Source organism: Trichosurus vulpecula, chromosome 2 (genome assembly GCF_011100635.1).
Source record: "Trichosurus vulpecula isolate mTriVul1 chromosome 2, mTriVul1.pri, whole genome shotgun sequence".
Taxonomy (NCBI): domain Eukaryota; kingdom Metazoa; phylum Chordata; class Mammalia; order Diprotodontia; family Phalangeridae; genus Trichosurus; species Trichosurus vulpecula.
The window spans coordinates 326566558-326594157 of NC_050574.1; the positions used below are offsets into that span (position 1 = coordinate 326566558).

The window sequence follows — 27600 nt, forward strand, 5'->3', positions numbered from 1 at the left end:
AGTCTCGCTTCCAGCAGTCGCAGAGGCAGGATCTCTGTGCACGGGAGCTCAGAGTTGCGTGCGGGCTTTTCCTTGCGCTCCTCTGATTTTTCCAATTCTTTTAAAAAAAATTATTATTAAAGTTTTGTTTTGGCACTTCGGCAGCGGGGGTAGGAAGGGGCCGCAGATAAGCCAGGACACGCACGCATTCTGCTTTTTCTCCTTTCGAAAGAGCTCTGTACGGCTAGCTCCCCGGCAACTTCTGTGTGGCTGGGTCTGAAGTTCTAGGACTGAGGCTCTCAGGCTATGGGTTGGTAAGTTTCACAAAGGAATTAACGCGTTCTACTCGGAAGCTCGTAGCTCCCAGCGCACAGCCGCGAGAGAGGGAGCGAGCACCCGGGGCAATGCAGAGAGGATCTAGGGGAGGCGAGAGCGGATGATTGGAAGCTGAAGAAGCTCGTTTGTTCTCCCTAACGATCCCAGTGCTTCGGCTAGGCTGGGTTTCTCCGTTGCGCGACTCTTGGCGACTTTTCTGCGGTTTAGATCGGCGAAATCTTCCCGCAGATTGGATCATTCCAGCTTGGGGATACTTGGGGGACAGAGGGAGATTATCTTAGCTCTTGACCCTGACTCTTGCAATGAATGCCCTTGAAGCCTGTGGATTTCCAAGTCTTCTTGTATTTGGAAACGGGAGGTGCAAGGGAGGGGAGGGATAGGGCTGGAATTGATTAAAGAAAAGGGGGCAATCCAAGAATTATTTGGTTAGTTTTGAGTTACAGGTGCTTTTGCCCCCCAACTAGTCAAAGAAATCCTCTTTGTCTTGTTTGGAAAAATGCTTTCCGGAGCCATAAGCCTGGCTCTCACTTAGAAAGAATGTTAATTGCAGTCCAAACCCTGATGATGTCAGGGCAGAAATATTTGGAAAACAAAGAGGGACCAGAGCTGCAAAGGAAATATAAATACTTTTCAGATGGCAATCAGTCGTACACTTTTGAGGTGAATTAGTGTTCAAATTGGTTCTCAAACTAAGGAGTTCGGAGGTTATTGACTCAAGTTATTTGTATGGGGGAATCCAGTTACAATTTTGGAGCTCTGTTGCAGAGGTTGTTAGAAAGCCTGGTTTAATTTAGGCACCTACGAATCTCAGTATTTTGGAGAGAATTTTCGGGCAGTTTCTTCTCCCACCCCCACTGCGCTTTATTTAGTGGAACATTAAGTGTTACAAAAAGCCAGAAAACAAATACTTTAGGGGAAGATGATTATTTTTATGATTTATAGCTCCGGGCCCCTCCTTAACCTAAAAAAAAAAAGGACTTGTAGTTTATGATGGTCTTATGGTTTAGTTATTTGATATTTGAGATTAGTCTTTTTTCATCAGGTCCAACATGACAAATAAATTATAAGCTTGTTACCAAGATGGGACACCTTGTGTGGTGGTACACCTTGAGAGCTTAATTGATGGTGTGTCTGAGGTAGATTCTGGATTGTGGTGATATTATTCTCTCCTGACAGTCTTCATTAGGGAGCCCACTATTTATTAGACTGTGATTATTGTAGAAAATGCCCTGGCAATTATGAAACATAAGGGTGGTGGTTTGACGCCTAAGGATTTTTGTTGGTTCTGGTAAATTGTGGATTTCAGAATCTCTCCAATCCTGGCCTAGGAGTGGCAGGCTGGTATGATGAAAAGACTGGGTGGAAAGTTATACCACTTGTGCAATTTCTAATTTAGCCAAAGATCCTTCCAGTGTCATAGTCGGGTTGTGGAGTTTGGCATGGAATGAGAGGGAAGGGAGGGAGGATGGTAGTCTCTCACTCATGAGCAGCTAGGTGACAGGGTGGATAGAGCCTGGAGTGAAGAAAACCTGAATTCAAGTCCTGCCTCATATATTTACTAATTTACTAATAGTGTGACCCTGAGCAAGTCACTCAACATCTGTCAGCCTCAGTATTCTCATCTGTAAATGGGGATAATTATAGCACCTACCTCCCAGGATTTGTGAAGATGATAAAATATTTGTCAAGTGCTTTGCAAGACTTAAGGCTCTATATAAAGGCTAGCTACTCTATTATTGTCATAATCCTCATCAAACTCATCTGGTGATTTCTAGATATCACATTGGCTTAGAGACTCAAGAACACCCACAAATTTCACCCAGCTCTCTGAGAGGGTCACTTCGGTAAGACTTGGGAAATACGGCCCTTATTCAGAATCACTTCTCTTTTAAAAATGAATAAACTTCTTTTTTAAAAATGAGTTTAATGTACAAATTGACTTGGGTTTTGATGGCTATAGGGTTGGGGAATATTGTGGTGATGATGCTGCCTTACGAGTCAGTGGCTTCCTAGCTTCCAGATATGCTAACCTTGAAAGTTCTTCTTCCCTAGAGCACCTTAACTGTAGGCAGACCATTTGAGCCCCTACTAGACTCAGTTCTGTGCCCTATTGAAGCCATGGCATTTCCTTACCCATAGTACCGCCACTGTAAGGAATGTGCTATTACTGTTAATTATGACCACTGCTATTATGAATTACTATTAACAGACTGAGGAGGAGAGCCAGTTAGACTCTGTCCAAATAGTGTGGAAAAGATATCTAGGGAAATTAACTACCTCTTTATCATCTTGGACTTGTCTGATGCATTAAGACGCTGTAAATTGGGCCAGGTAAAAGGGTGATAGTTTTCAGCTTACAAGGACCATGTGATTTAACTAGTGCTTGTTGGCAGAACATTCTTCCTCCAGTGGCCTGTTAAATAAAGCCTCTTTTCACAATACCATAATTCATATCCAGTCCTTTCCTCCTTCATTGTCTGGCACTACATATTCATTTCCTCCTTCCTTATTTCTAATATCCACTGTCTCAAAATGATTCCCAAGGTCATCCCATGACATTGGTTCAAACGTGTCAGTTTAGTTTGTGCCAGTTCTTTTTGGGGGTAACTAACACCTCGGCAGACCTCCCCATGTCTCATAGATGTGAGCTATGGCCTTTTCATGATTTGAATTGGTTTGCTTCCACCAGGGAGTGATAATGGGACATTTTCTATAGTAGTCACTGAACTCCTTTGAACTACAGAGATGGCAGAGCCTACAGTAGGGTTATTGGCTATTATTTGGGGTTTAGGGCTAAATGATAACTTTTTCAGGACAGAACAGAACAGTGGGGTTCTATGAAAACGAAGTCCCACTAAATAGTGTTTTATGGAAAATCCTTTTCCCCATTCTCCTGGGCCAGTGGAAGGAGCCCCACCCTTGATGACTCTCTGCTTCCCCTTGCAGGTGTTCACCCCTGGCCAATTGCTGTTAGAGCTTCAAGTGATTGTGAGACCTCAGAAGAGCAAAGAATGAGAACTGTGGAAGATTCTTCAGGGACCGTCTTGCACAGGCTCATCCAGGAGCAGCTGCGCTATGGTAACCTGACGGAGAACCGAACCCTGCTGGCTATACAACAGCAGGCTCTTCGAGGAGGAGGTGGGGGAAATGGGAGCAGCCCCCGCTCTTCCCTAGAGAGCCTGACTCAGGAAGAAAGTCAGATGGTACAGCAGTCCACCAGGCAGGAGCCCCAGGGCCAGGAGCACCATGGCGACCATGCCTACTTGGAGAATGCCCTCTACCGATTCTACCAGCCCCAGAGCAAAGGCGAGGAGCTGCCCACTTATGAAGAAGCAAAAGTCCACTCTCAGTATTATGCCTCACAGAGAGGACAGCAGGCAGGCTTGCCTTGCCCAGGGGCCCCTGCGGACAAGGAACCCCGCCGGGGCAATGTAGCAAGCAGCAAGAGGCAGGATGATTCTCTGAAGGAGCTGAAGCATGGGCACGTGAGGTCGTTGAGTGAGCGCCTCCTCCAGCTATCCCTGGAGAGGAATGGTGCCAAGGCATACAACCACATGAGCTCCTCCCACAGCTTTCCTCAGCTTTCTCGCCACTATCAGCTGTCCGCCCCCAGGGGGCATCACACTGAGGGCCTGGAGCCCCGGGGTCCCCCACCAGAATACCCCTATATCATTCCGCCACAGGAGCCTTTTGCAGGCAGTGACCCCAGGCACTATTCCAGGGGCAGCCCTGATTTCCAGCATCCTGAAGTCAGGTAATTCATGACAGCTCTCCTGTCTTGATTCTGAGACCTATGGGGGGTGGTTTTGTTTCTCTACCCCCATCCCCGCATTAGGTTTTCTAAACTTTCCTTAGGGTCACAGATCTGGAGCTAGAAGGGACCTTAGAGTCTGTCTAGTCCAACTCCATTGACTTTACCAAAGAGCAACTGAGTCCAGAGTTAAGTAACTTGCTTACGGTCATATAGCTAAAATGTAAGATTTGGACACAAGTTCTCTGACTCCAGAGTCCTTTAACTTGTAATCAGAAAACCATCAGCTCTCTTTTTAGCCTTGTATGTGTAGCATTCAAGTGACAGGTCTGTCTGAACAAGCCAAAAGCAATAGTAGTAGTGGCTGATATTTATATATATTTATATATATATATATATATATATATATATATACACACATATATATGTACATCTCTTTGTAACAACCTGTGAAGGTAGTATGAGTAGTGTGCTTTATCATCATCATCATCATCATTATTAATAATATTTTATACTAACTTGTTCAAGATCATAGAGGTAGGAGGTAACCAAGCCAAACCTCAAACCTAGGGCCCTCTGACTAAATTTAAAGCATCAAGAAAATCAAAGTAGAAACAGAAAGGGTAGTTTGAGCTTAGATATTAGGAAAAGCGTCCAACAACCAGGGGCTGTTGCACTTTAGGGATATGTTTAATTTTTTAGAATTGATGCCTTTTGTCTTTAGATCACATTTATTTCTGAATTTCACTCCCTAACCCCCACCAATAACTTAAATTAAAAGTGGGGGGGGGAGTTCAGCAAGACCAACTACTCCCCAGCCAGCTACTTGAGATCAAGATGCCAGTAGTTCCCCCATTGAGCCCTAATACTAAATAAAGATAATAATAATAATATTTATATAGAACCTACTGTGTGCCAAACACTGTGCTAGCAAATATTATCTCATTTGATCCTCATAACAACCATGGGAGGTAAGTGCTATTATCCTCATTTTATTGTTCGGGAAACTTGAGGCTAAGAGGTTAAGGGACTTGCCCATGGTCACACAGCTAGCAAGTGTCTGAGGCCAGATTTAGACTTAGATCTTCTTGACTCCAGGCTTAGCACTTTATCCAGTGAACCAGCTGGCTGTCTTTAGATGAGTCTAGGCAGAGTCATCTTGAGTTGGGAATGCTCCTGTCTGGAGCTGAGGTTTCTACTTTAGAAATGAGGCCTTTCCCTTTCTGCTTTGGCTCCTTCCTTTCTTATTAAGGAAGCAGTGAGAGCCCTGGGGGGTGGGACCAGTGTGTATCATCTCCATTTCATATTTGCCTTCTTTAAGGTTGCATTTCCTTTTCATATTTGAATCTTGTGACTTTGTCTATGACCTTGCAAGCCCTTTCTATCTGTGTGTCCAGGGAAGGAGATCCCTTATTTTAACAAGCTAAAGGTAATGATTAGAAACTAGACTTAGAGAGTGTATATATTGGGTAGAGAAGGAGCCCAGCCCCCATTAAGAACAGGGGTGACCTCTCTGACATAGTTTATAGTTAGGGGTTTGTAATGTTGTGTACTTACTTTTATCCTTTCAATCTGTGTCTCATCTTTGTAAGTTCAGGAAAAGGGACTGTTGTCTGCAGTCAAGAATTGGGAAAGGGGATGTCTGGTGAGTTTGTACCTTATCCTAACCAGCCCTCTCAACTAAAGAATCTGTGGACTCTTAATTCCAAATCATTAATAGATTTTCCCAGAGGGCTATGAAGCCAAAAGCAACAACTCTCATAATATAGCCATTGGATCAGTGGAGAACCTTGGAGATTACCCAATCCAGGGATTCTTAACCTTTTGGGGGTCTTGAACCCCTTGGCAGTCATAGACACCTTATAATAAAGTTTTTAAATGTATAAAATAAAATATATAGAATTCCAAAAAGGAAACAGATTGTATTGAAGAACAGTTATTAAAAAAAAAACCCAGTTCATTGACCTCAGGTTAAGAACCTGTGATGATCTGTAGTCTCATCTCATTGTTAAAATAAGGAAACTGAGGACCTGGTAATGACTTAAGCAGGGTCACAAAGCTAGTAAGCATCAGAGCTGAGACTAGACCCCAAATCTCCTGATTCCTAGACCACTCTGTTAAGTGGCACATTTTCTTTCTATTGATTCTACTATTCTTAACTCCTTACTGCTATGCATGGCATCAGAGGGACAGATGTAACAGTGGTAAGGCTGCCTGGTTTTAATTTGGAAAAATAGGACAAAGTCTAAGTAAGTCAAGGAGGAGTTATTTGATAAGAAAAGTCTTTGGCAACGTCTGCTTGGGTTTAAACACAGGCGCCTTATGTCAGAACAAAGGAGACTATGGAACAAGTTGCTGATAAAAAGGATCAGCCTCATGTGTGTATATAGTTCTGTCTCCTATTTACAAGGTGTTTGGCAACCTGAAGAAATAGACATTTCCAGATGGGCCACAAAGCCAAAGTCATCCTCATGCAAGTTAGCCATTGCAGATAGGAGGAAAATTGTTGGGGGGGGCGGAGAGTGAAGGGGTTAGGGCATAAAACAAAAGGGGGACTAAGGGAAAATAGAACAAAGGTGGGAAAAAAGATGCCTCCCCCCACACACGCATATACTTACCTTATTTGGTCCCCAATCTCTTCAGTCCCTGAGGTTCCCCTGCTCTTCAGAACTTCAATCCTATGACCTCTAAGACTGGCTGGTTAACTATCAGTCAGAATCCACCTGGAATCCCCACCGTGGGTGACTACATTGTGTCATAGGCAGCTGTACTAAACTTTTTTCAATTTGCCTAATTCCATATGCTCCCAGTCTCCTCTTTTCTTATTCTATAACTATTCTATATTCTTATTCTATAAAACTTCAGACTATCCTTGGGCCCCGCTAGAAGTTCTCTGAGGGCAGCAGAGTGTTTACTTTGTATCCCCTCAGTACTCAGCATTGTGCTGAGCGTAGTGGCCTCAATGAATATTTCTTGTGTTGAAAGTGGAGTGGAGTAGTAGCCTAGACTGTCTAGAGTATCTGGTCACTTGACCCAAACACCCCTTTTAATTTGGCAGCTTCAGCTCCTTCCTTTCCTTTCCCAACCTTTTACTAAAGTTATGGAGAGTAACGATGGTTAACACTTATATGTTAGTGAAGCCCTTTATGTACATCATCTCATTTGATTCTCACAACAGCTCTGTGAGGTAAATGGTGTCATTATCCCATTTCACAGATGTGAAAACTGAGGCAAAGGAAAAGGTTAAATACCTTGCCCAGGGTCAAACAGCTAGTGTATTGAGACAGAATTCGAACTCAGGTCTTCCTGATTCCAGGTCCAGCACTGACATTTCTACTACCTAAGGCAAAACAGGGAGATTTGGGTTTCTCCTTTATTTACTCCTTTATTATTTATTTACTCCAGTAGACATTCATCTAAATATTTCTCTTTGAGAGTAGAGAAATAGCCAGAATAAAGATGTAGGAGAGCAAAGGGGGTCGTACTGGCTTGGAAAGTCCCCCTGAACAGTATATGCTGGAGGGAGATTAAAAGTCCAAAGGTAACAGTGCTTTTGAACTTCGAGGGACTTTAGAGATAACTTGATCCAGACCTCTTATTCGAAAGAAGAGGAAGCAGGCCCCAAAAGTTCAGAGTGGACTTATCCAGGCCCACCCAGACCTGGAGATTTCCCAGCTAAGCTTTCCTAAACACTGGACTGCTAGCTCCTTGAGGGCAGGGACTGTCTTTTGCCATTGTATCTCCAGTGCCTGGCATGCAGTAGGTGCTTAATAAATGTTTATTGCTAATTGATTACTTACTGGCTTCTTCTCCAAGAGGAAGGGTTACATTCTCCTCAACCAGGTACAGTAGGGAATGCTTTGCTTTGGAGTTAAAGAGCACCTGGGTTCACCTGGCACCTGCCACACTTCTTGAGTGACCTTGGCCACCCATTAACCTCTCTCACCTCTGTTTTCCCATCTGTAAAATGAAATGGTTGCATTGGATAGCCTTTGAGATTTCATTTTAGTGCTAGATTTGTGATTCTAGGAATCTGCTTTCCAGGCTTCGTTCCAGGGCCAGCGGGGCTCAGGGTCAAGGGAAAAGAAGATTGTTTTCTGTCATTTCAGCAGAGATACTTCCTCAGGATAGGAACCCCTTGCTGAGCACAATCCATGTTACTTATTATAGCACCCTATTGTTCCATCTTGGCAACCTCGGCCTCTGCCTTTCTTGGGCCCACAGGTTTACAGTTGGAAAGGCCATCTGGTCCAACTGTCTCATTTTACAGATGAGGAAACTGAGGTTAAGTGACTTGTCCAGGGTTACACTAGTGGCAGAGAACTAGGATTCAAAGTCACTTTCAAGTGACTTTTTAAAATCAAGTTTTCAGAAATCACTTGACTCCCAGAAATGATCTGACCACCAGGGAGGAGTTGACCTCATCCCTGTTTTCTGTCCTTTGCTTGAACTCAGGTCCCACCTCCCTTCCACTCCCCTCTTCACCAAGGTAAGCAGAACTGAGCAAGTTTCTCAGTTGTAAAATCAGAGGGTTGGACTAGGTGACCTTCAGAAAGTCCCTTCCAGCTCTAACTTTTCTTGATTCTGTTATGCAAATACACACAGAAGTCTGTCATCCTTTCTTCCCCATGAATCCCAAGGATTTCCATCAATACTAAGAGTTAAATAGGGGGGAAAAAAGGCAAGCCTGGCTCATTTTTAATTCTCTGCCTGATTTTCATTCTGCTTGCTTATTTCCCCTTTAAGTCATATAGTTTCTTAAAATGAATGACTTGACATAGTTGGAGTGGAAGGGGAAGGAAAGCCTAGTTTTTTGTGATTTTTGTTCTTTTTTTGCCAGTCCCTTCTTATCCCTCCCACTCCTATCTACCTTCCCCCACCCCAAACCAAAAAAACTACCCACATTATCTTTGGTTTCTCAGGGAACTGTCTGGGAAGGATTTTGGAAACTAAGTAGTAGTTTCTCCTTTTGGACCAGCCTCATTGAACTCTGACAGGAAAAGATAATATCACAGAAAGGAAGTAGACTGTTTTCTGGAGAACAAAAAGTAAGGGAAGGGGGAGGGGAAGAAAAGGAGAAGGAAAGGGAGGTATGGGGCAGAAAGGAGACTTCTTTATTCTTTCTTGGAGCCAAGTCATCACAGAAGAATGCAGACTATGTTTAACTAATCGTCTTAGAGCCAGACCAGGGCCAAATGGAGGTGTGAGTCCCTAAGGAAGTGTCTGGTAGCCAAGTTCTCGGAGAGCAGCCATGTTGAATTCATTGGGGTGTGTCCATCAGTTTAACAGTAAAGGGGGAATTTTTTGACTTTAAGGAGTTACCTGTTCATCTGACATTCCCAGCCTTTATTCACAATCCCAGGCATGACCATAATGACCATTGGCCCATAGGCTCATGGTGTAAGAGGAGCATGGGCTGTCTTTCTCTTTTACTGTATTTTTCTCATATTTTAATAGGTATCTGAGGGAAGGGAAAGGGTAGTATGGATTAGAGTTTTCTGCAGGCAGATGTTCTCTTACCCCAAGGATTTGGGGAATAATAGAAGCAGGCAGTGGAGTACAATGAAAAAAAAACTTTGACTCTGGAGAGAGAGGCTCTAGATTCCAATCCTGCCCTGATACTTTACCTTGGTGATTCTGGGCCATTCATTTGGCATCCCTGGCCTGCTACCTCATCTATAAAGTGAGAGGTTTGGATTAGTTGGTCTATGAAAGTTCCTTCTTAGTGAACATTTGATGTTGTCTTAGTAATGTTACCTTATTTGTGAAATATGAGGGTAGAGAGGGGAGAAAGGGGGGGGACAAAGAGAGAGACAGAGATAGAAAGAAGAGAGGTGGGGGAGAGAGACAGACAGAAAGAGAGAGACAGAGAAAGAAGAGAGGAGAGAGGGAGAGGAAAGGAGAGGAGAGGAGAGGAGGAGAGAGGAGAGGAGAGGAGAGGAGAGGAGAGGAGAGGGGAGAGATCCTCGCATAGGCAACAGCCAACACAAATATATGGAAGTAGGAGTCAAGTCTTGACATAAGGACCACACCTGACCAGGAGTAAGAATCTCTCCTCTGTAGTGTTAACCCATATATCCTTATAGAGAGCATCTGGGCATACACAAATGGCCCTTGAGAAACTAAAATGGTTGTGTCATTTAAGAGACAAAATTCTCACAGGTTTTATCATTCCATTGTGATGTAGAGAAAAGTCAGAAAACTTGGGCTTGAATCTTGGCTCTCCCAAGATACTTCCAAGATAATTTAAGGAAATTATTTATACTTTCTGAGATGAGGGGATAGGTAATTTCTTTGCTTCCTAAAGTCCGATAGTAATGGGATGCTAATGAAAACTCGTGTGTGTTGATCTTTAAAACTTACAAACAAATAATCCCCCACCCACCCACTCCCATCAGTTATGGTAGTGCAAATGGCCCCATTTTATAGACAAGCAAACTGAGTCTCAGAAAAGAGAAGTAACTTTCCTAGGACAACTAGTGAATGTCAGAGGCGGTATTCAGACCCAGGTCTCCTGATTCCAAGTCTGGCATTCTGTCCTTTATGTTGATGATCCCAAAAGAATGCTTCATCCCCAACTGAAATTCCCCAAAATGATATCAGGTGAAAGTTGAAACCCACACAAGATTTCCCCAGCCCTTACAAAGAGCAGGTAAGGCAGCTAATGAGGTAATGACTAATGGCTTCTCCAATTGTTTCTGAATCTCTTGTAGGATCTTGCAGGCCCAGATGCCCCAGCCTTTCTTACAGCAGCAGCAGCAGCAGCAAGTCCCACCAACACAGCCTGCCCACCCCCACCCCGCTGCCCTGTGCCATAGCCCAATGGGCTCCCTTACCCCAGCTGGGGTCGAGGCACTGATGTCAGCACAGGCCGCATCCACCAACAGCCACCTGGCCCAGATGGAGGCCATCCTGAGAGACAATGAGAAACTGCAGAGAGAGAACGAGAAGCTGCTGAGGGAATTTCAGACTTACAACGAGAAGGCGAGCCGGATTCAGAAGGTACAAAGGCTCACCAGAGACATTAAGAGATGTATGGTATTGAGGAGGGTGCCAAATGTGCGAGTGGTGGATTGGGTGTTTTTCCTTAGACTCGGGTCAGGGATGTCTCTTTCCAGAGCCCCTGATGCCTGTAGCCTCCTTTGGCTGGCTCTAGCCAACCAGTAAAGGCAGGCAGACCTAACACAGACCAGGGAGCCATGGAGCAGTAAAGGATTTCCATGAAATAAAACAAAGAGATTAGTGGGAAGGTTCAAGTGAATGGGATTAGAGAGAATAAGAAAAAGCAGAAAATGGTGGTCTCCACTGCCTTTTAATAGTGGTCTCCCAGACCTTGTCCCCAAGCTCCTCACCTTTCCAGATTCACCCAGGGCCTCCCTCCGTTAACACCCCTCCATACATGTATACACACACACACACACACACACACACACACACACACACACTTCAAACAGCTGTGAAGCAGCAACATACAATAAAAGAAGTCTAGAGCAGACGCAGTTGTTGGGCTTATTAGAAAGAGACCATTCACCACCTCCCTTCACATTTGCAACTTTTCTCTGTCTCTCCCTCCGCAGGGCCTCCCACAGAGAGCCCTTTGTGTTAAGGTACACAACGGGAAGTCTGTTTCAGGCCAGCTTCAGCCAAAGAGAGAGCCCTCCTCTCCCCCCTCCATACCAGAACAGATGGGTGACTTGTAGGAATTCTGGAGACTCGAGGGAGCACGTGCAGAACTCGTAATCTGAATAAAAATGGAAAATTAAGTGGAATCTCGCTAGACCAGGGGCTCTTAACCTCTTTTGTCTCATAACCCCCTTTGGCAGTCTGGTGAAGCCTGTAGACCCAGAATAATGTTTTTAAATGCATAAGATAAAATAGTATTTCAAAGAAAACCAATTATACTGAAATAGAGTCATCAAAATATTTTTTTTTTTTAGTTCCCAATTAAGAACCCTTGATCTAGACCCAGTCTGTAGTTTCCTGGTGGTGGATGAATATGGCCAAGGAGGAGGGAAAACAGCAGAGAGAGATGGAAACTGTAGTTGGCTGGTTATATCCTTAAGAAAATCTTATTTGAGAGTATTTGCTGTCTCTTTTTTTCCATGACTTAAATTCTGAAATTGGCAACTCTGAAGTTCAAGACACAGATGGGGAAATCCCAGGGAAGATGACTTCAGGGTTAAAGACACAGGAGACTTTTTCCCATGAGGCCTGATAATAAAACAAGAGTAGAAGACCAGATTCTTAACAAAATGGGTGTTAATGGGAAGGAGCCTCTCTGTCCACATCCTCCCCTGTGCTTCATGGGATAGACTGGCCTGAAAATGAATGTTTCTCCCTGGAAATTTTGCATTATTAAAGGCAGAAGTTCATAGTGATTCATGTCCAAAGGAGCCATGTAGTGGTTAGAAATAAATCACCCCACCACCGCATGAGCCTTCAGAGAGTTGTTGGATGGCATTTTTTTAGAGAACTGTCAGAGAAAGGGATAGCAAATAGGGGTCTTTCTAGAATGTATTCCATGAAATCTTGGAGTACCTAATTCGTTGAGGTCACGTAGTCCAATGATCTCATGATCCTGTAAAGCTGGTTTTTATTCTAAATGCTGTGCTTGATAGGAATTGATGGGATGGTGAAAACCATCAAAGACAATTTTCTTTTTTGATTCCTCAAGCAAGATATGTCTTTACTGCTGCTGGAAATGGTTAATTCCACTGATTCACACCTTCAAATTTTATGCCTGTCTCAAACAAACATTCTGTTGTAAACAGGAATAAGAATGCAATGAGCTTGTGCAGCTTCCTCTATCTCCCCCTCTTTGGCTCCCTCCTTAAGCTTCTCAGGGCAGAACAGTCCCCAGAAGAATTAACTGGTATATCCAGTTAGACATAGAAGGTTTCAATAGTGTTAGCAAAGGAAAGAAAAGATACTAATGCAATTCATGATAACCTTAGTTATTGGTCCTCTCTGCTTTCCTGAGAAAAGACTCTGATCCTTTATGTCCCTTTTTGCTCCCTGCCCAGCTGGAAACAGAAATCCAGTGCATCTCTGAGGCCTATGAAAACCTGATGAAAGCTTCTACCAAGAGAGAGACCTTAGAGAAGACCATGAGGAACAAGATGAGTGGGGAGATGAGGCGGCTGCAAGATTTTAACCGAGATCTGAGAGGTGAGAAAAAGTCAAAATGGTAAAGAGAAAGCAGTGTGGAGACAATTGTTGTCTATGACCCCATATACTCAGAGAGGAGGAAAAGGTTCTGTTCTCCAAAGATGTTTTCGTTCATCTCCTCTGCCTTGGGAAAGTTGGGAGACAACATAAAAATATCTCTTCACTCTAAACTCATGAATTATATTCAAGACATTTTTTGGAGGGGCATCCCAGGTTGTGGAACTTCCTATTACTCCTCTATCTTAGATACCAGCCACACTGTATGTCCTAGGCAGTCTCCTCCTGGAGGTGGGACTCATCCAGATGAATGCTCCAGATGCGTTCTTAAAACTTTAAAGCATTTTCCTTGAAGTCACCACTAGTCACTGCCATTGGAAAATATTGATCAGCTCTCTGGTCTTTGGATAGACACAAAGCTGTTGGTCCTTTGGTGGTTTGTGGGTGAGCTCTTCTCTTGATTTGAATAAAAAAGCATTAGCTTGGGAGTAAAAAGACCCTGACTAGTCCTGGCTGTGCCCTTAATTTGGGTGACCTTAGGGAAGTCATTTCCTCTATATGGGCTTTATTTCCTCTTCTGTAAAATGAGAGAATTAAATTAGTTTATCTCTTAGGAATATTCCAGCTCCAAGTTTTAAGTGCTTCTTAATTTTCATTTCAGCTAGGCTCAGTTCAAGTGAATTTTTTTTTCCTAATGTGTTACTTGGGAAAAAGTTGGGTTATAGCTTAACTAGACTCTGAAGAAAAACTTTTTTTCCTTCTTCTCTTAAAATTTGAAACAGAGAGGTTAGAATCTGCAAACAGACAACTAGCCAGCAAGACGCAGGAGGCCCAGGAAGGCAACCAGGGCATGGTGGCCAAGCTTCTTGCTCAGAGTAAGTACCAAATACCCCTTTCTGGTCTGTTCAGGGAGGTCTTGGTGGGGCTTGGCTGGCTGAGGTGACACTTTCTGGTACTATGAGAGGTACAAAAACAAACAAACAAAAACCCAGTTATGTCCACAGAGGGGAGAAGGGTATTGCAGTAATCCAGCCATGAATGAGGTCATGAGGGTAGTGATGTGGTAAAAAGTAAAGTATGAAACTGAGAAAAACTTTGGAGGAAGAAAACATGGGCTTAATAGCAGATTAGCCCTAGGAGGGGAAGGAAAGAAAGAAAAAAGACAACTAAAATTTTCAATGTGGCTTACTGGAATGATCATTTTACCACTTACAGAAATGGTAAAATTGGGAGAGGGATTCTGCATTTGAAGGTTAGTTTAGGCTGCTTGGGAAAGTAAGGTGTTGGTTTTGAAGACAGGGAGGAAAGAAGAACCAGCAAAGGAGATATCAGAGGAACTGGGTTCAAATCCCTCCTTGATGTTTAGTATCTGTGTGATCTTGGGCTAGGTGGCCTCTGAGGGTCCTTCCAGCTCTGGATCAGAGACAGTAAAAAAGATGTCAGAAGAGGGATGTGAGGGACAAAGACTAGCAAAGTGCTATATCAAAGAAACCAAGTCAGGAAGGAGTTTTAAGAAATGGTTGTTGGTTAGGGGCATCAATTATTGAAAATGAGTCAAGAAGGATAAATATAGAGAATAGGCCATTGGTATCATTGATCTACCAGTTTCAGGAGAATGGTGGGAATATATAAAGTACCCAGATGAAAAGTAGAGGCAGCAGCTACAACCCTCACATTCAAAAAGTTTGGAAATGGCAGGAAATAAGTTTGGCTGTGAAAGGAAGGAGAAAAATTAGGTGATAGCTAGAATGGGTAGGGTCAAGTGAAGTGTTTGGGTTTTTGTTTTGTTTTTAAAGAGAAGACAGTAAATATTTATTAAATACCCAGCATGCAACCTGAGCATGTTTGAAGGTGGAAGGGGAGAAGCCCAGAGGACTCAAGTGGAGGAGTTATTAGTATAATAGAACTGGAGAAAAACCAGCTTCTGAAATTGAAGAGAAGAAAGGGATAGAGGAGAGATTTAGAACAGATATGTTAAGGTGAAGGCAAGACACGGGGAGTACCCATTTAGTCAAGTAAGATGCGAAGTTATTGTTTGGGGAGGTTTTTGGTGGTAGGGTATTAGGGGTCTAAGGAAAGGAAAGAGGTTCTGAGATGAATCTTTCTGAGGGTGTGTGTTCCAGAGAAAATGAGAGAAAAAAGAATTGTATGAGTCTCTGATGGACTGTGTCTTCAGGGTTCACCATCTTCTTTCCCAGCATTACCTGCGATCTGAAAATAAAGTAGTTGGGGCAGGAGTGGGGTGGGGTGGGGTGGGGGGGATGGGTATGATTCAGAATTGGGCATTGGTGATCCACGGGGGAGGTTCAGGTATCCCAGAGGGCAGAATTTAGACAGCTCAGGGTAGAATCTTGAGCAGAGAAGAGGGAGTAGGACCTGGAATGGCCTAATGGACCAGGCAAAGTAGAGCGGTTGAGTGATTGAAAGGTCCTAGGGAAGGAGAGAGAGACAGCTGTGGCAAGTGGTAAGTAAAAGAAGGCAGGTAAAAAGGCCTTAGAGAACTTAGCTGTGAAGCAGTCTCCTCTGATGTTAAGGCTCAGGGTATAATCTTACTGGGCATAGGGGTTAAGGGTTGAGTGTGAGTATGAACTCAGGTGAATACTGAATGGAGACACGGGCTGGCAGATGGGGGATATAGGCTTCTGGGAATTTTGCTAGAAAGAAAGGAAAATGGAAAGGAGGGAGGAAGAATAAGGTTTCTTTAAGGCAGCAGAAGTGGCCAATCTGCTCTTGGAAGTTTTTTGAGTTCCTCAGGGAGAACTAAGCTGTTCTTGGCACTTCAGCCAGAGTTATTAATCACCACAGCCATCAGTGTGACCTGGATTCTTCACATTCCAGAGGCTGTTCCTGCTCTTCCACTCTGTAGTCTCTCCTCCCCTCAGTTCTCAGTCCGAAGTCTGTTAGCTTCTTTCCCTTACTCTTTGTCTTTAATATGTGTGTGTGTGTGTGTGTGTGTGTGTGTGTGTGTGAGCGCGCGTGTGTGTGTTTGCGTACACATATTTTACCCAAGGGTCTTCAGGTTAGGGCAGGTTCCCCACCCTTGGGTTAGGCTTTAGGCTGCTTCATTCATGGTCTTAAAGTAAAATTATTTAAAAGCATTTTCTTTAATTTTCTCTAAAAGTCACCCTATCCCATCTCTTTTCCCATTCACTAACCCACAATTGTGCTCCTTCCTACCCCTCCCCCTCTGTTTCACAAACTCACCCACAGACACACAAGTTGCTTTGATGAACTTTCCCTTTCTAAAATAAAAATGGCCTTACCTTGTTCCATCAGGGTCCTGTTTGGGCTGGCTGAGAGAAGACAAAGCATGACTTACTGTTTTCCCCCTCTCACTCAGGTGCACAAGAAAAGGGGACACATTTCTTTTAGAAAGCTCATTCTAAGAAAGGCTCTTTAGAACATAGAACTGGGAGATTTGGGGAAGGGGACATGTTGACAAAATTCTTTCTGTGAAGTTTTAGCATCCTGCAAAACAAGGCTGCATTTCTTTGTCTAGTTTTCTAGCCCCTCACAGCCCACAGGATGGAAACGTTTGAATTTTTACATCAAAGGTCTCCAGTGTTTGCCATGCTATTTTTTTTTATCCAAGAGGCAGTAAGCTACTTTTTAAAAGGCAGCCATTGTGCTAGTCTTATTCTTATAAAACTTAGATTTTACACACGTGTGTGTGTACACACACACACACACACACACACACACTTACATGGCACTGATAATGCTGACTTAAAGCTGTGAACCTGAGATCATGTAATCAATCTGGACATTCCACGTGGCTACTAGTCTCCTAACATGAATTGAATGGGCCTGAACTAGGCCGACAACACCCATACATAGTGCAGATGGGGTAAGGTATAGAGCAAGGTAAAAGAACTCCACTGGTCCCTGAAGTGTTTCTATCTAGATACACTCTTGTCTACTTCCCTCCAAATATCAAACTTTTGGAGGATGTGGGTAAGGGTGGGGGACAAGACAGAAAGGGGAAATTTCGGCAACATAAAAACAAAGATCAAAATATTTAAATTTTTTTTTTAATCAAACTCATTTCTCCTCCTGCGCTGGCCTCCTCCCCTCCCCCAAGCCTGTTATTCAGACCTGTGATGCTATAACAGAATGAACAAATAAATTAAAACCTGTTTGGGCATTTCCCCCTACAAAAAATTTCACACTTTCTCCCAAAGAGGACCCTTTGCCCCAGAATGGTTTTTTATGCTTGAATATACATCTGATGATTTCATAACAGAAGGAGACCAAGGGCCGGACTGGGATAGGCCTGCATTCCCCTTTCCGGCCCTCCCAACCTTAAGTAAACTAATCTCTTAGGACATTAGGGTACTATTGTACTTCCCAAGGCTCTCTTCTTTCCTAAAACTCTTTTGACATCAGAGAAAATGCAGACTGTTTCAGCAACCCTTATGGCAATTGGGCTTGCCTTTCAGGGAAAAACCTGTTTTCTAAGCAGTCACAAGACCAGCATTTCAACCCCAGGTCTATACTGCATGTTTGTTCCCTGCTCCCCTGCGGTTTCATATATTTGGCAGACTCTTGGCAAATAAGAGTGATGAGCTCTAGTGAAAGTAGTCCTGAGCTGGAGAATCAGGAGACCTGGGTTCTAGTTATGACTCTGTCCCAAATTAAGCTGTATAACCTTGACCAAGTTATTGCCCCCGTGCAGAAAACACAAAAGAAAAGACTGGACCAAATGAACTCTGTCCAACTTAGAAACTGGCTAACAGTGACTTGTATGGAAAACTAAGACTGAACTGAGGGTTTAGGAGCTTGTTTATTTTTTTTTCGGTGCCTTGGGATGTCAGTCCCTACTTTTTCCTTATTCTCCAGCTCTTGGGTTTTAGGGAAAATTCCACATGTAGTTAAAGCCCTCTCTCTTTCCATCATGGTCTAGGCCTCTGGGTATTTATTCTTGGTGACACCCCGATCTTGGCATCTTAACATATCTCAGAAGTGACCTTAGAAACTTAATAGAATGCTTTTTTAAAAGCAAACCAAAAAAACAAGACTACCAAAACCCAAAACTTCCCACTTGTCCAAATATGTTTTTTGTTTTGATATTTTCACCAAAAGTTGCATTACCAGACCACCCTGTGCTAAACATAAACTTACTCTTCTACAATTTTCCAAATCCATACTTTGTAAGGAAACACACATGCTAAGTCTCCCCTTTTACCTTCCCCACTGTTAAAATCAGATTCCAAGATGGAATGGAAAAGAACAGTTTCACATTTCTCAGCATACTGCTGATGTAGCATAGAGCACTGGCTTTTTTTGATGGAAGATGCAGCTCTGATGTCTATTAGCTAAGGAACTTTGGACAAGTCACTTGACCATTCTGGGCCTAATTTTTGTCATCTGTAAAATAAAGAATTGGTCTAGTCCAGTGGTGTCACAACCCAAATAGAAATGGGGGCCACTATACATAAGGATCCCTTACAGGCCACAGATTGACTTAAAGGTTTTTTTGCATTTTGTTAAATATTTCCCAGTTATATTGCAATCTGGTTTGATCTGCTCTCAGGAGTGTTGTGGGCTGTGTGTGTGACACCTCTGGTCCAGAATATCTTCTAAGGTCATTTCCAGCTCTGAAACTTATTCCTTTGGAATGAGTTGACCAATTCCAGTAAGTCTTTCTGCATAAATCAGACAGGTCGGCTGAATGGAACGTGTCTGACTGAAAGAACCCCAATAGCTATGTCCCAGGAATCCTCCTATAAGGAACAGTCTTATCGTCTTATCTCCCATCATACCTTGTACGTATTAGATTCTCGTCAAATATTTGAACGAGGGAATGAATGGACCTCTTCTTACTCTCTTCTCTCCCAGACTATGAGTCTCAGCAAGAACAAGAAAAGATGGAACGGGAGATCTCACTGCTCCGAAGCTCTAATGAAGACCAGCGGCGACGGGCAGAGCTGCTGGAACAGGCCCTGGGGAATGCCCAGGCCCGGGCCGCCAAGGCAGAAGATGAGCTTCGGAAGAAGAAGGCGTACGTGGAGAAGGTCGAGAGGCTGCAGCAGGCCCTGGGGCAGCTCCAGGCAGCCTGTGAAAAGAGAGAACAGCTGGAGCTACGTCTCCGGACCCGCCTGGAGCAGGAGCTGAAGACTCTTAGAACACAGCAGGTGAGTGAGTGACCTACGCCTGGGTAGTGTAGAGTGTTTTACTTAAAAGTCAGGAAGACCTGGAATAAAATCCTGCCACAGGTACTTGGCTGTGAGACCCTGAGCAAGTCACCTGATTTGTCTGTGCCTCTTCTTTGATCCCAACCCTCTCCCTATCGCCAAGGTCCATGTATGTGGCTGGTATTTCTCTAACCAGCCAAGAGTTCCTTTGCTCATCTGCTGGATGCACAGCCCCTCTGACAAACTGATGTTGACATGAGCTCTGCCAACAGTTATTTGGTTAACTATGAGGAAATCATGACCTTGACATCTGTTTTCCTCTAATCAGATGTCTCCATGTCCCAATCCACTTTGGGGACAGAATTGCTTCCCAGACTAAATCAGTGGGGATTTGGGCTCTTCCTCAGGCTGTTTTAAAAGGGGTGGAGGGGTGGGGGTGGGGGCAATCAATTATGCTGGGTGGGAATATCTACAATTAGAGGAAAGGTTTCCAGGCCAGAGTTTCAAACTATGACAACCAAGTGGAAGGTTCAGTAGAAGTGTAGCCTGCTGGAGTGGAATGCTGGACCTAGTGTCAAGAAGGCCTGCATTCGAGTCCAACCTTGGGCCATCTGTGTGACCCTGAGCAATCTGTTGGCTTCATTTCCTCATCTGTGAAATTCAGATAATAATAGCACCTCTACCTCCTAAAGTTATTGTGAGGATAAAATGAGCTAACATTTTATAGAGCGGTTTGCAAACCTTAATGTGCTATATAAATGCTAGCTCTCGTCACTAACAATGATAATTGTACATATGTATAGCCCTCTATAGCCATGGGCCTTACCACCTTACTTTCATCTTGGGCAAACTCCCCTGTTTGTTTTAGATGAATTATTTCATTTGATCCTTTCAACAACCCTGAGGTAGGTAGTAGCATAGGTGTTGTTACCTTCCTTCTACAGATGAGAAAACTGAGGTTTAGTCTGGGGACTTACTTGGAGTCATTCAGCTACTTGATGTAACTCATTTCATCCTTACAATAACCCTGCTGCAAGGTTGATAGCCTGTATACTAAATTCATTCTCTGCACCTGTGACCATTGACTCGAGGATCTGTTAAACATCCTTGTGGAAGTCACTTTGCCAGGGGCTGGGGAGATAAAAAAACAGAATGAAAAACAGCCCCTGCCTTAAGGATCTTGCTTTGACCGTCTGTAATAAAGTATCTCTCTTTCCTAATGGGCTCTTAGCAGAATTTTGGCAGTTAGCTGAAAGGTAGGAGGTATAGTGTAAAAGAGTTCTGGGCCTTGAGTTAGAAAGACCTAGTGGATTTGAGTCTTGCCTTAGTCGCTAACTGTGTGATGGGCCAAGTCACTTAATGAGACCCAGCCTCAGTTTCCCCATCTGTGAAGTGGGGATAATCACAGCCCCTCCCTTCTAGGATTGTTGTAAGAGTCAATGAGATAACCTTTGCAAAGAGCTTTGCACAGCTTAAGGGGCATTATAAATTTGAAGTATTATGATTACTGTCACTCACAGAAGCCCTCCTGACCAGAGTCTGTCCTGAGCTCATTTATGAGTTTGCAGGTAATAAAACTTGCAATCTAGATCTAGACCTAATTCTTTATTCTAAGACCTATCTGAAAGTCCCACCCTCAAAACGTGAACTTGTCTGTCTGAGTAGGGGGAGGGATGAAGCAAGCACAAGTGTGGGTCTGACCGCTCACCAGCCTCTTTTGGGATTGGTCAGCCACCAGTAGGTGACCTCAGCCTCATTTTGTACCAACGCAGAGGCAGATGGCAGCCCCCAGCAGCGGATCCCCCGAACTCAGTGTGCCGAGGCTGTCGGAGCAGCTGAGGGAGAAGGAGGAGAAGATCTTAGCCCTCGAGGCAGACATGACCAAGTGGGAGCAGAAGTACCTAGAAGAATGTACCATGAAGCAGTTTGCCATGGATGCTGCCGCCACAGCCGCCGCTCAGCGGGATACTACCATTATCAACCATTCCCCTCAGCATTCCCCCAATAGCAGCTTCAACGAAGATCTCCTCCTCGCCAACCACAAACACCAGGAGATGGAAAACAGGTAGGAACTTGTCGAGGCACCTGGCCCTATTCTTTTTCCTCTACCTCCCCCAGGGAAGTTAATTCGATGAAGTGCCAAGTAAGGCATGCCGTGCCAGACAGAATTTCTTTAGCTTTTAGTAAAACACAAGTTTGGAACAGTTATCCCGATCATGCAAAGCCAGGGGAGGCTTCTTTGATTGTAATGAATAACTGAACTGTGGCATCATGAAAAGAACACTGAACCGGCAGTGGGGACACCTAGCTTCCTTTCTGTGCTCTGCCACTAAGACCTGAGGCAAACCATTGGACCTCAGGTTTTCTCACTGAGTATAAATAATGGTAGCACTAATTAATAAACTATAACATTCTAATGTCTGCAAAGTGCTTTACAAACATTCTCTCATTTGATCCTCACAGTATGCTTAGGAGGTAGGTGCTGTCATTATCTGAATTTTACAGATGAGGAAACTGAGGCAGACAGAGGTTAAGTGACTTGACAAAAGTGACACAGCTATTAAATGTCTGAAGTGGGATTTGAATAGGTAAACATAATGATAATAGCAGCTTTCATTTATGTGGTATTATAAAGGCCTTCATAGACATTCTCCTCTATAAAATGAAGATAATCACTTATTTGTATTACCAACCTCACAGGGTTATGAGGTAAATGCTTTGTAAACCATCGAGTGCTCTAGAAATATGAGCTATTATTTAGTATCCTTATAGTATAGTATGTTAATATACTTTAAAACCTATTCTCAGGCACAAGTAAAACCCTAAGAGGTAGTCAGCAAACACTGCTTGTCAGTGAAGAAGATGGTAATGATAGGTTTCTAAAGATTCAGGTTCCCAGGATTATTCACTATTTGACTCTACAAAACTTATAGTACACTTGGACAGGTCAGTAAAGTAGATGTAAAGTAGATGTGGGTTGTAATAACAGTAGCAGTGCTTTAGACGGTGCTTTAAAGTTCTCCAAATGTCTTAATTGGTTTTCTCATTTGATCCTAACAATGACCCAGTGGAGTAGAGAGCTAAACTCGCCCTAAAAATCCTCCCATTTACACATGAGGAAACTGAGGTGGACTTGCCCTAAATTTGTAGAGCTCATGAGTGGCATGAGCCCCCACTATCCTCAAACATTTTAGGCAAGAATCTGACTTGGTTCTGAAAGGAGCAAACTGTTTCATTTCTGAGCAGATGTCAAATGATTCAATGTTTCCAGTTGATTGGCATTTGATCCTGACTCTTTGGTCAGTGTGGACAGCTATATGGCTTGGCTTTCATATACATGGCTTCACTTCATCTTTGTACAGCATGGCCTAATTGGTGCCTCTGCTTGAAGGAGGGGCTGTGTGGATGCCATCATTGACGTAGACTTCAATCAATCAATAAACATGTATTATGTACCTTCTATGAGCCAGCCAGTACTAGACACTAAATCTTCTGCTTTTCCCACCCCTTGCCAGTGATGAAGAAATGCCCTAACAGCTTATGCAGGTCTTATTTTCAGAGCCTGGACTTTAAGTTGTAATTAGAAGTTAGAATATGATCGTGCATCCAGAGGACCTATAGCGAACCATGATGAAGAGAAAGCAGCCCTGTCTGTTTTCATTCTAATCCAGCACTCACTTATTAATTGCCTATTATGGGATAAGCTCTGTGTTGGGCACTAGGGAAAACAAAGGTGAAAGAAACAAATGCCCCTGCCCTCAAGCTGTGTGCATTCTTTTGACTTTTCCCTGGTACCATAAGGCATGAGGGAGGCTGAGATGGGAACATCTTCAAAAAATGTTGCTGTTGCTACTGTTTTTTGACTTAGCATTAAATAGATGCTTTCTTTGCTCTCCCTATCCCCCAGGTTAAAAGTGCTCCATGCCCAGATCCTGGAGAAGGATGCTGTGATAAAAGTACTTCAGCAGCGTTCGAGGAAGGACCCAGGCAAAGCCTTGCAGTGCTCTCTGCGACCTGCAAAGTCTGTACCATCCATCTTTGCAGCTTCAGGGACCCAAGGCTGGCAGGCAGTCTCAACCATCAGTGAAGGACAGTCTGATGGCCTCTCATGGGGAACATCAGGTGAGAGGAGAATGGAGAAATGCAGAGAGGATTTTGCCTTGAGGTCTTACACCACAGTTTTTTCAAAGTTCCTATTTGATTTGGTTCATCTCATCCAAAAGTTTAGGGACCTTGAAAGCAAGAGATTGAAGTCTTGTGAGCTTCCAAAGAAGATAGAGCTCTCCTATTGATTAAGTGTGGCATAGTAGAAACACGCTGGATTTGGAGTGTCAGGAACTGAGTTCAAATTCCAAATGAAAAAATATGTGCAAATATTATTTGTAAAGCACCGTGCCTGACATGTACCTGGCATGTAATATAGCCATTATGTCATTGCTTATACCTTTCTCTTTCCCTGATGTTCCCCAGTAAGAACCATTTTGTGAGAGTGCTAAAGACAACCTAAAAATACCCTATGCTCTTCCAACAGGTCGAGTCCCGGCAGAGGAGTTGCCCACTGGCCCCCATCCCTCCCATGCCAAACATGGAAGCAAGGATGGAAGTACTCAGACCGATGGCCTTCCTGACGGTGTCATCACCTTCCAGGCCCCTGGGCCTGAGGGCCTTCTGGGCTGCAGCAATGGTGGCGGCAACGGCAGCCATGGCGGAGCTCTGACTGGTGAGTATTCCACCCTATTGGGCTATCCTGATCATTTGTCCTAGCTCCAGAGGAGGGGGTGGGGGTGGGGGATGGGGAGTGGTTTGTGGAATGAGAGAGGAAAAGGAAGGAAGGAACGGAAATGTCTCCCCATCACTTTCTACCAACTGTCTTAATCTATCGGCACTCGATTGAGCCTGACATACATGATGTAAGCTGGCCTTGGTTACCCCGAAGCGTTCATAAAGTATTTGTATGCTGCTGTAACTGAGATCATAGAAGCAGATTGTGGAGGGGGCTGGGAAGGGAACAGAGAAGGATGAGATGAAAGTCAAGAAGGAAAGGGGAAAGGTGGGGAGTAGGGAAGGAACCAGATAAGAATCCGTCTGATGTTTCTTGTACACTGCACTGTAGAGATGAAATTCATTAGTTCATTCAGTAAACATGTATTAAGTGCCTACTTTATGCCAGCTATATGCCTACCATGCTAAATGCTGGAGATACAGAGACAAGAGACCAGTCCACATCCTCAAGGAGCTTACATTCTCCTAAGGGTTGTAGGCATGTCACATAGAAGTAAATGTAAAATTATATTCAAAGTAAATAGAAATGTTGGAGTGGCAGCTGGAATCCAGAAAGGCCACTTAGAGGCTTTAGAACTTGAGCTTAGCCTTGAAGGAAGGAATCATGGAGGTGAGAAGGGAATGGATTGGAAAGCTTGGAAAACTACACTGACCAGTTAGGCTAATGGCCCTTTCTAGTCAGAGGAATTTGCTTTACAAGAGACTGGGAGGGAGGAGCCTGGGGAGAAGATTCCATTTGTCCTCTTCTCACGAGCCCCTTCTGTAGTAGAATCTACATAGTTCTGCCTGGGCCTCTTCTGGGTTAAGAACCACAAATATGTGAAGAATTTCTAGCCTCCCCCACCCCCACCTCACATACTGCTTACACCCTTCCCCCGCCCCCCAAAGCCTCTAGCCAAAGGAAAGGAGCTAAACCAATCTACATGTTGGAGGCCACTGATGTACCCAAGGAAGGGACAGGGAGAAGAGGCCCAAATCTAGGAGGGAGTAGGGAGCAAATTCTTATATATTTTTTGAGTGAACATTTATGTCACCAAAAACGTCAGGGCAGGCCGCAGTGTAGAAAAAGAGAGAGCTTATCTTAAAATGATGTTTGTATATTAGGAGAGGGAGCAATAAAGGCCTTGGGATATTCATTCATATGTGTGTTTCTCTTCCTTAGAGTCTTCAGCTACATCCAAGACTCGGGACATATCTGAGATGGTGGAAATCCTGATTTAAAGAAGCAGCCGGCTATACGGCCCTCAAAATAGCTTTGTGCCCACCTCTGCAGATGCCAATAGATTCCTCTCAAACTATTAGCTCCCATCTTTCCTCTGACATAGACCTGGGGAATCCTTCTTACCCTGTGACCTGGCTGGGGACTCACTCACTCTATTTGGCCAGATTTAGGCCATGGAGTTCGGAAGGAAACTGATCGGGTGGGAGAGGAGCTGTTGTGTGATCTGCCTCCTGAGTGACCCATTGACCACAGTTCTCCCTGAACGAGCTATTGGAAGTCAAGCACCCAGCCAGGGTTTGCTGGAGCTTTCCACAAATCCCACAGGCAGATACAGAGATGCTAAGATCTCAGAGAGAGGGGCTGAGCCCCCCTCTTGATCCTGACTTGCCTTGAACAATGGGAGAGAGGCAGTTAAGACTGGGAAGGTATCTGGGGAGGACCATTTGTGGAGAAGACACCCACACACAGGTCCCGGAAGAACTGGTTGCTCAGTTTCCATGGAGAGCCATCTTCTTGGTACCAAAACCTCAAATGCAAAGTGCCAGAATTCAACCCATGTTTGTGTTTTCTGGCTCTGTGAGATTCTTCCTCCTCCTCTGTTCTCCAGCCCTGGCTTCTTCCCCTTTCATCTTATAAGGACTGGAATCTGGTGGGGTGGATATGGTTTTTATTGGTTTTATCAGCTTCTCCAGCCAGCTTGCTAAGAGGAAAAGTCCCTTAACACTCTTAGATTGGACTGTGTACCCTTAGGCAGCTGTATTAGGAGACATTGTCCTATTATTTGTATATAATTCCTTCTGGTGGGGAACAGGATGAATAGTTTTCATTTCAGGTTCTTTCCCACATGCTTTGTTTTCCCTGTCCCTGTCAGCTGTTCTTTGTCCCTTCCCTGTACTGTTCCTTCATAATGTTTGATTTCTTAGATTTTTTTTTTAATCCTTTTGATTGTGGACACTCTGATCTTTCAAATGTTTGCCATCTTATCCTTTTCCTCCATTTTGCATCCTGTTTCTTTCGAACATTAAATATCCATCTGGAGAGCCCTTCAGATGCCATTGCCTGCCTTTTGGACAGTCTCCACAATTCCTGTCAGTGGAATTTCCCTTCTGTTTGTTTGGTTATAAACCATGAGCCAAATGGAATGTATCAGTGTGTGTGTCTGAGTGTGGTGGGTGTATCCCAGTGTTCTCTCTGGTTCCATTCAGGGGACAAATGGCAGCAACCATCTTAAGTTCAGCTGACTTTTTTATGAAGTCACAGAACTCTGAGCTGGAGATGGGATTATGTTTGGGGGAAAGAAAGAAAAAAAAAACACCCAGGGCAGAATTAGGAGGAAAAAAAAAAGGATTTCTGAGATAAAAGCCATTTTAAACAGGCAGAGGATTAATTGGATTTTTTAGCTGCACATTTTGACTGCCCCACTCTGGAATAATACCAAATACACTGATATTGTATAAGTGAAAATTCTCTAACATGCCCTTGGCTACTGACAGCTGGCTTCTGACAGTAGTGAATTTTGACTTGTATATAAGTCACACAGCTCAGACCCCAGGAAAAATGATATTTCCCTGGTTTGTCCTTCCAGTTTTCAGTTCTGTCTGTGTATCTATCCCTCTTTTTGTTTTTAGGTTTTATATATATATATATAATATGTATATTTTTTTTCCTGGTTCCTTAATTTTCCTTTTAAAACATCTGTGCATTTGCTGGACAACTGCATTTTTTATTATCAACCCTTCCCCATATGCTTTAAAATGGATTTGGTTCCTGTGCATTGTTTACAAAGCAAAAAACAAAAAGCAAAACAAAGCAGAAAAATATTGTGAAAGAGGAAGACAACTTAATATATTTTGGATTAATATTGGTATTTCTTTTAAAAGTATTTTTTCGTGCTGTGAACTTTTTCTGCCAAAGACAATGATGTTTGTTTGTATGTTTTAAGTTATCTTAAGTATTTAAAAATGTAAACTTGGCTGTGTTGCTGTGCCACCCCATACCAGGATTGCTGTAGCATTCCACTTGGTATAACAGTATTTTAATTAAAAAAAAAAGTAAAAATGTTGAAATAAGCTGTTCTCTTGGTTTTTATCCCTGCAGGAAGAGAGCCTGGGGCAAAGAGATCTGAATTTCAAATCCTAACCTTAATCAGATTCATTCCATCATGTTTTAAATGATGACCAGAATATTTTCACAAACAACCAGTGCTAAATAACTGCTAATTATTTTCCAAA

The 27600-nt window shown here is 43.5% G+C and overlaps 1 protein-coding gene across 1 annotated transcript; it reads left to right on the forward strand.

The window, feature by feature from the left end:
- On the forward strand, positions 1-27438 carry AMOTL2 (angiomotin like 2). The gene is made up of 10 exons (XM_036745462.1): positions 1-293; positions 3262-4069; positions 10780-11068; positions 13090-13234; positions 14014-14106; positions 19070-19365; positions 21138-21430; positions 23273-23487; positions 23897-24085; positions 25310-27438. The coding sequence occupies exons 2-10, from the start codon at positions 3327-3329 to the stop codon at positions 25366-25368; spliced, it is 2322 nt and encodes a 773-aa protein (XP_036601357.1). The 5' UTR covers positions 1-293; positions 3262-3326; the 3' UTR covers positions 25369-27438.
- Positions 27439-27600: the final 162 nt, after the last annotated feature.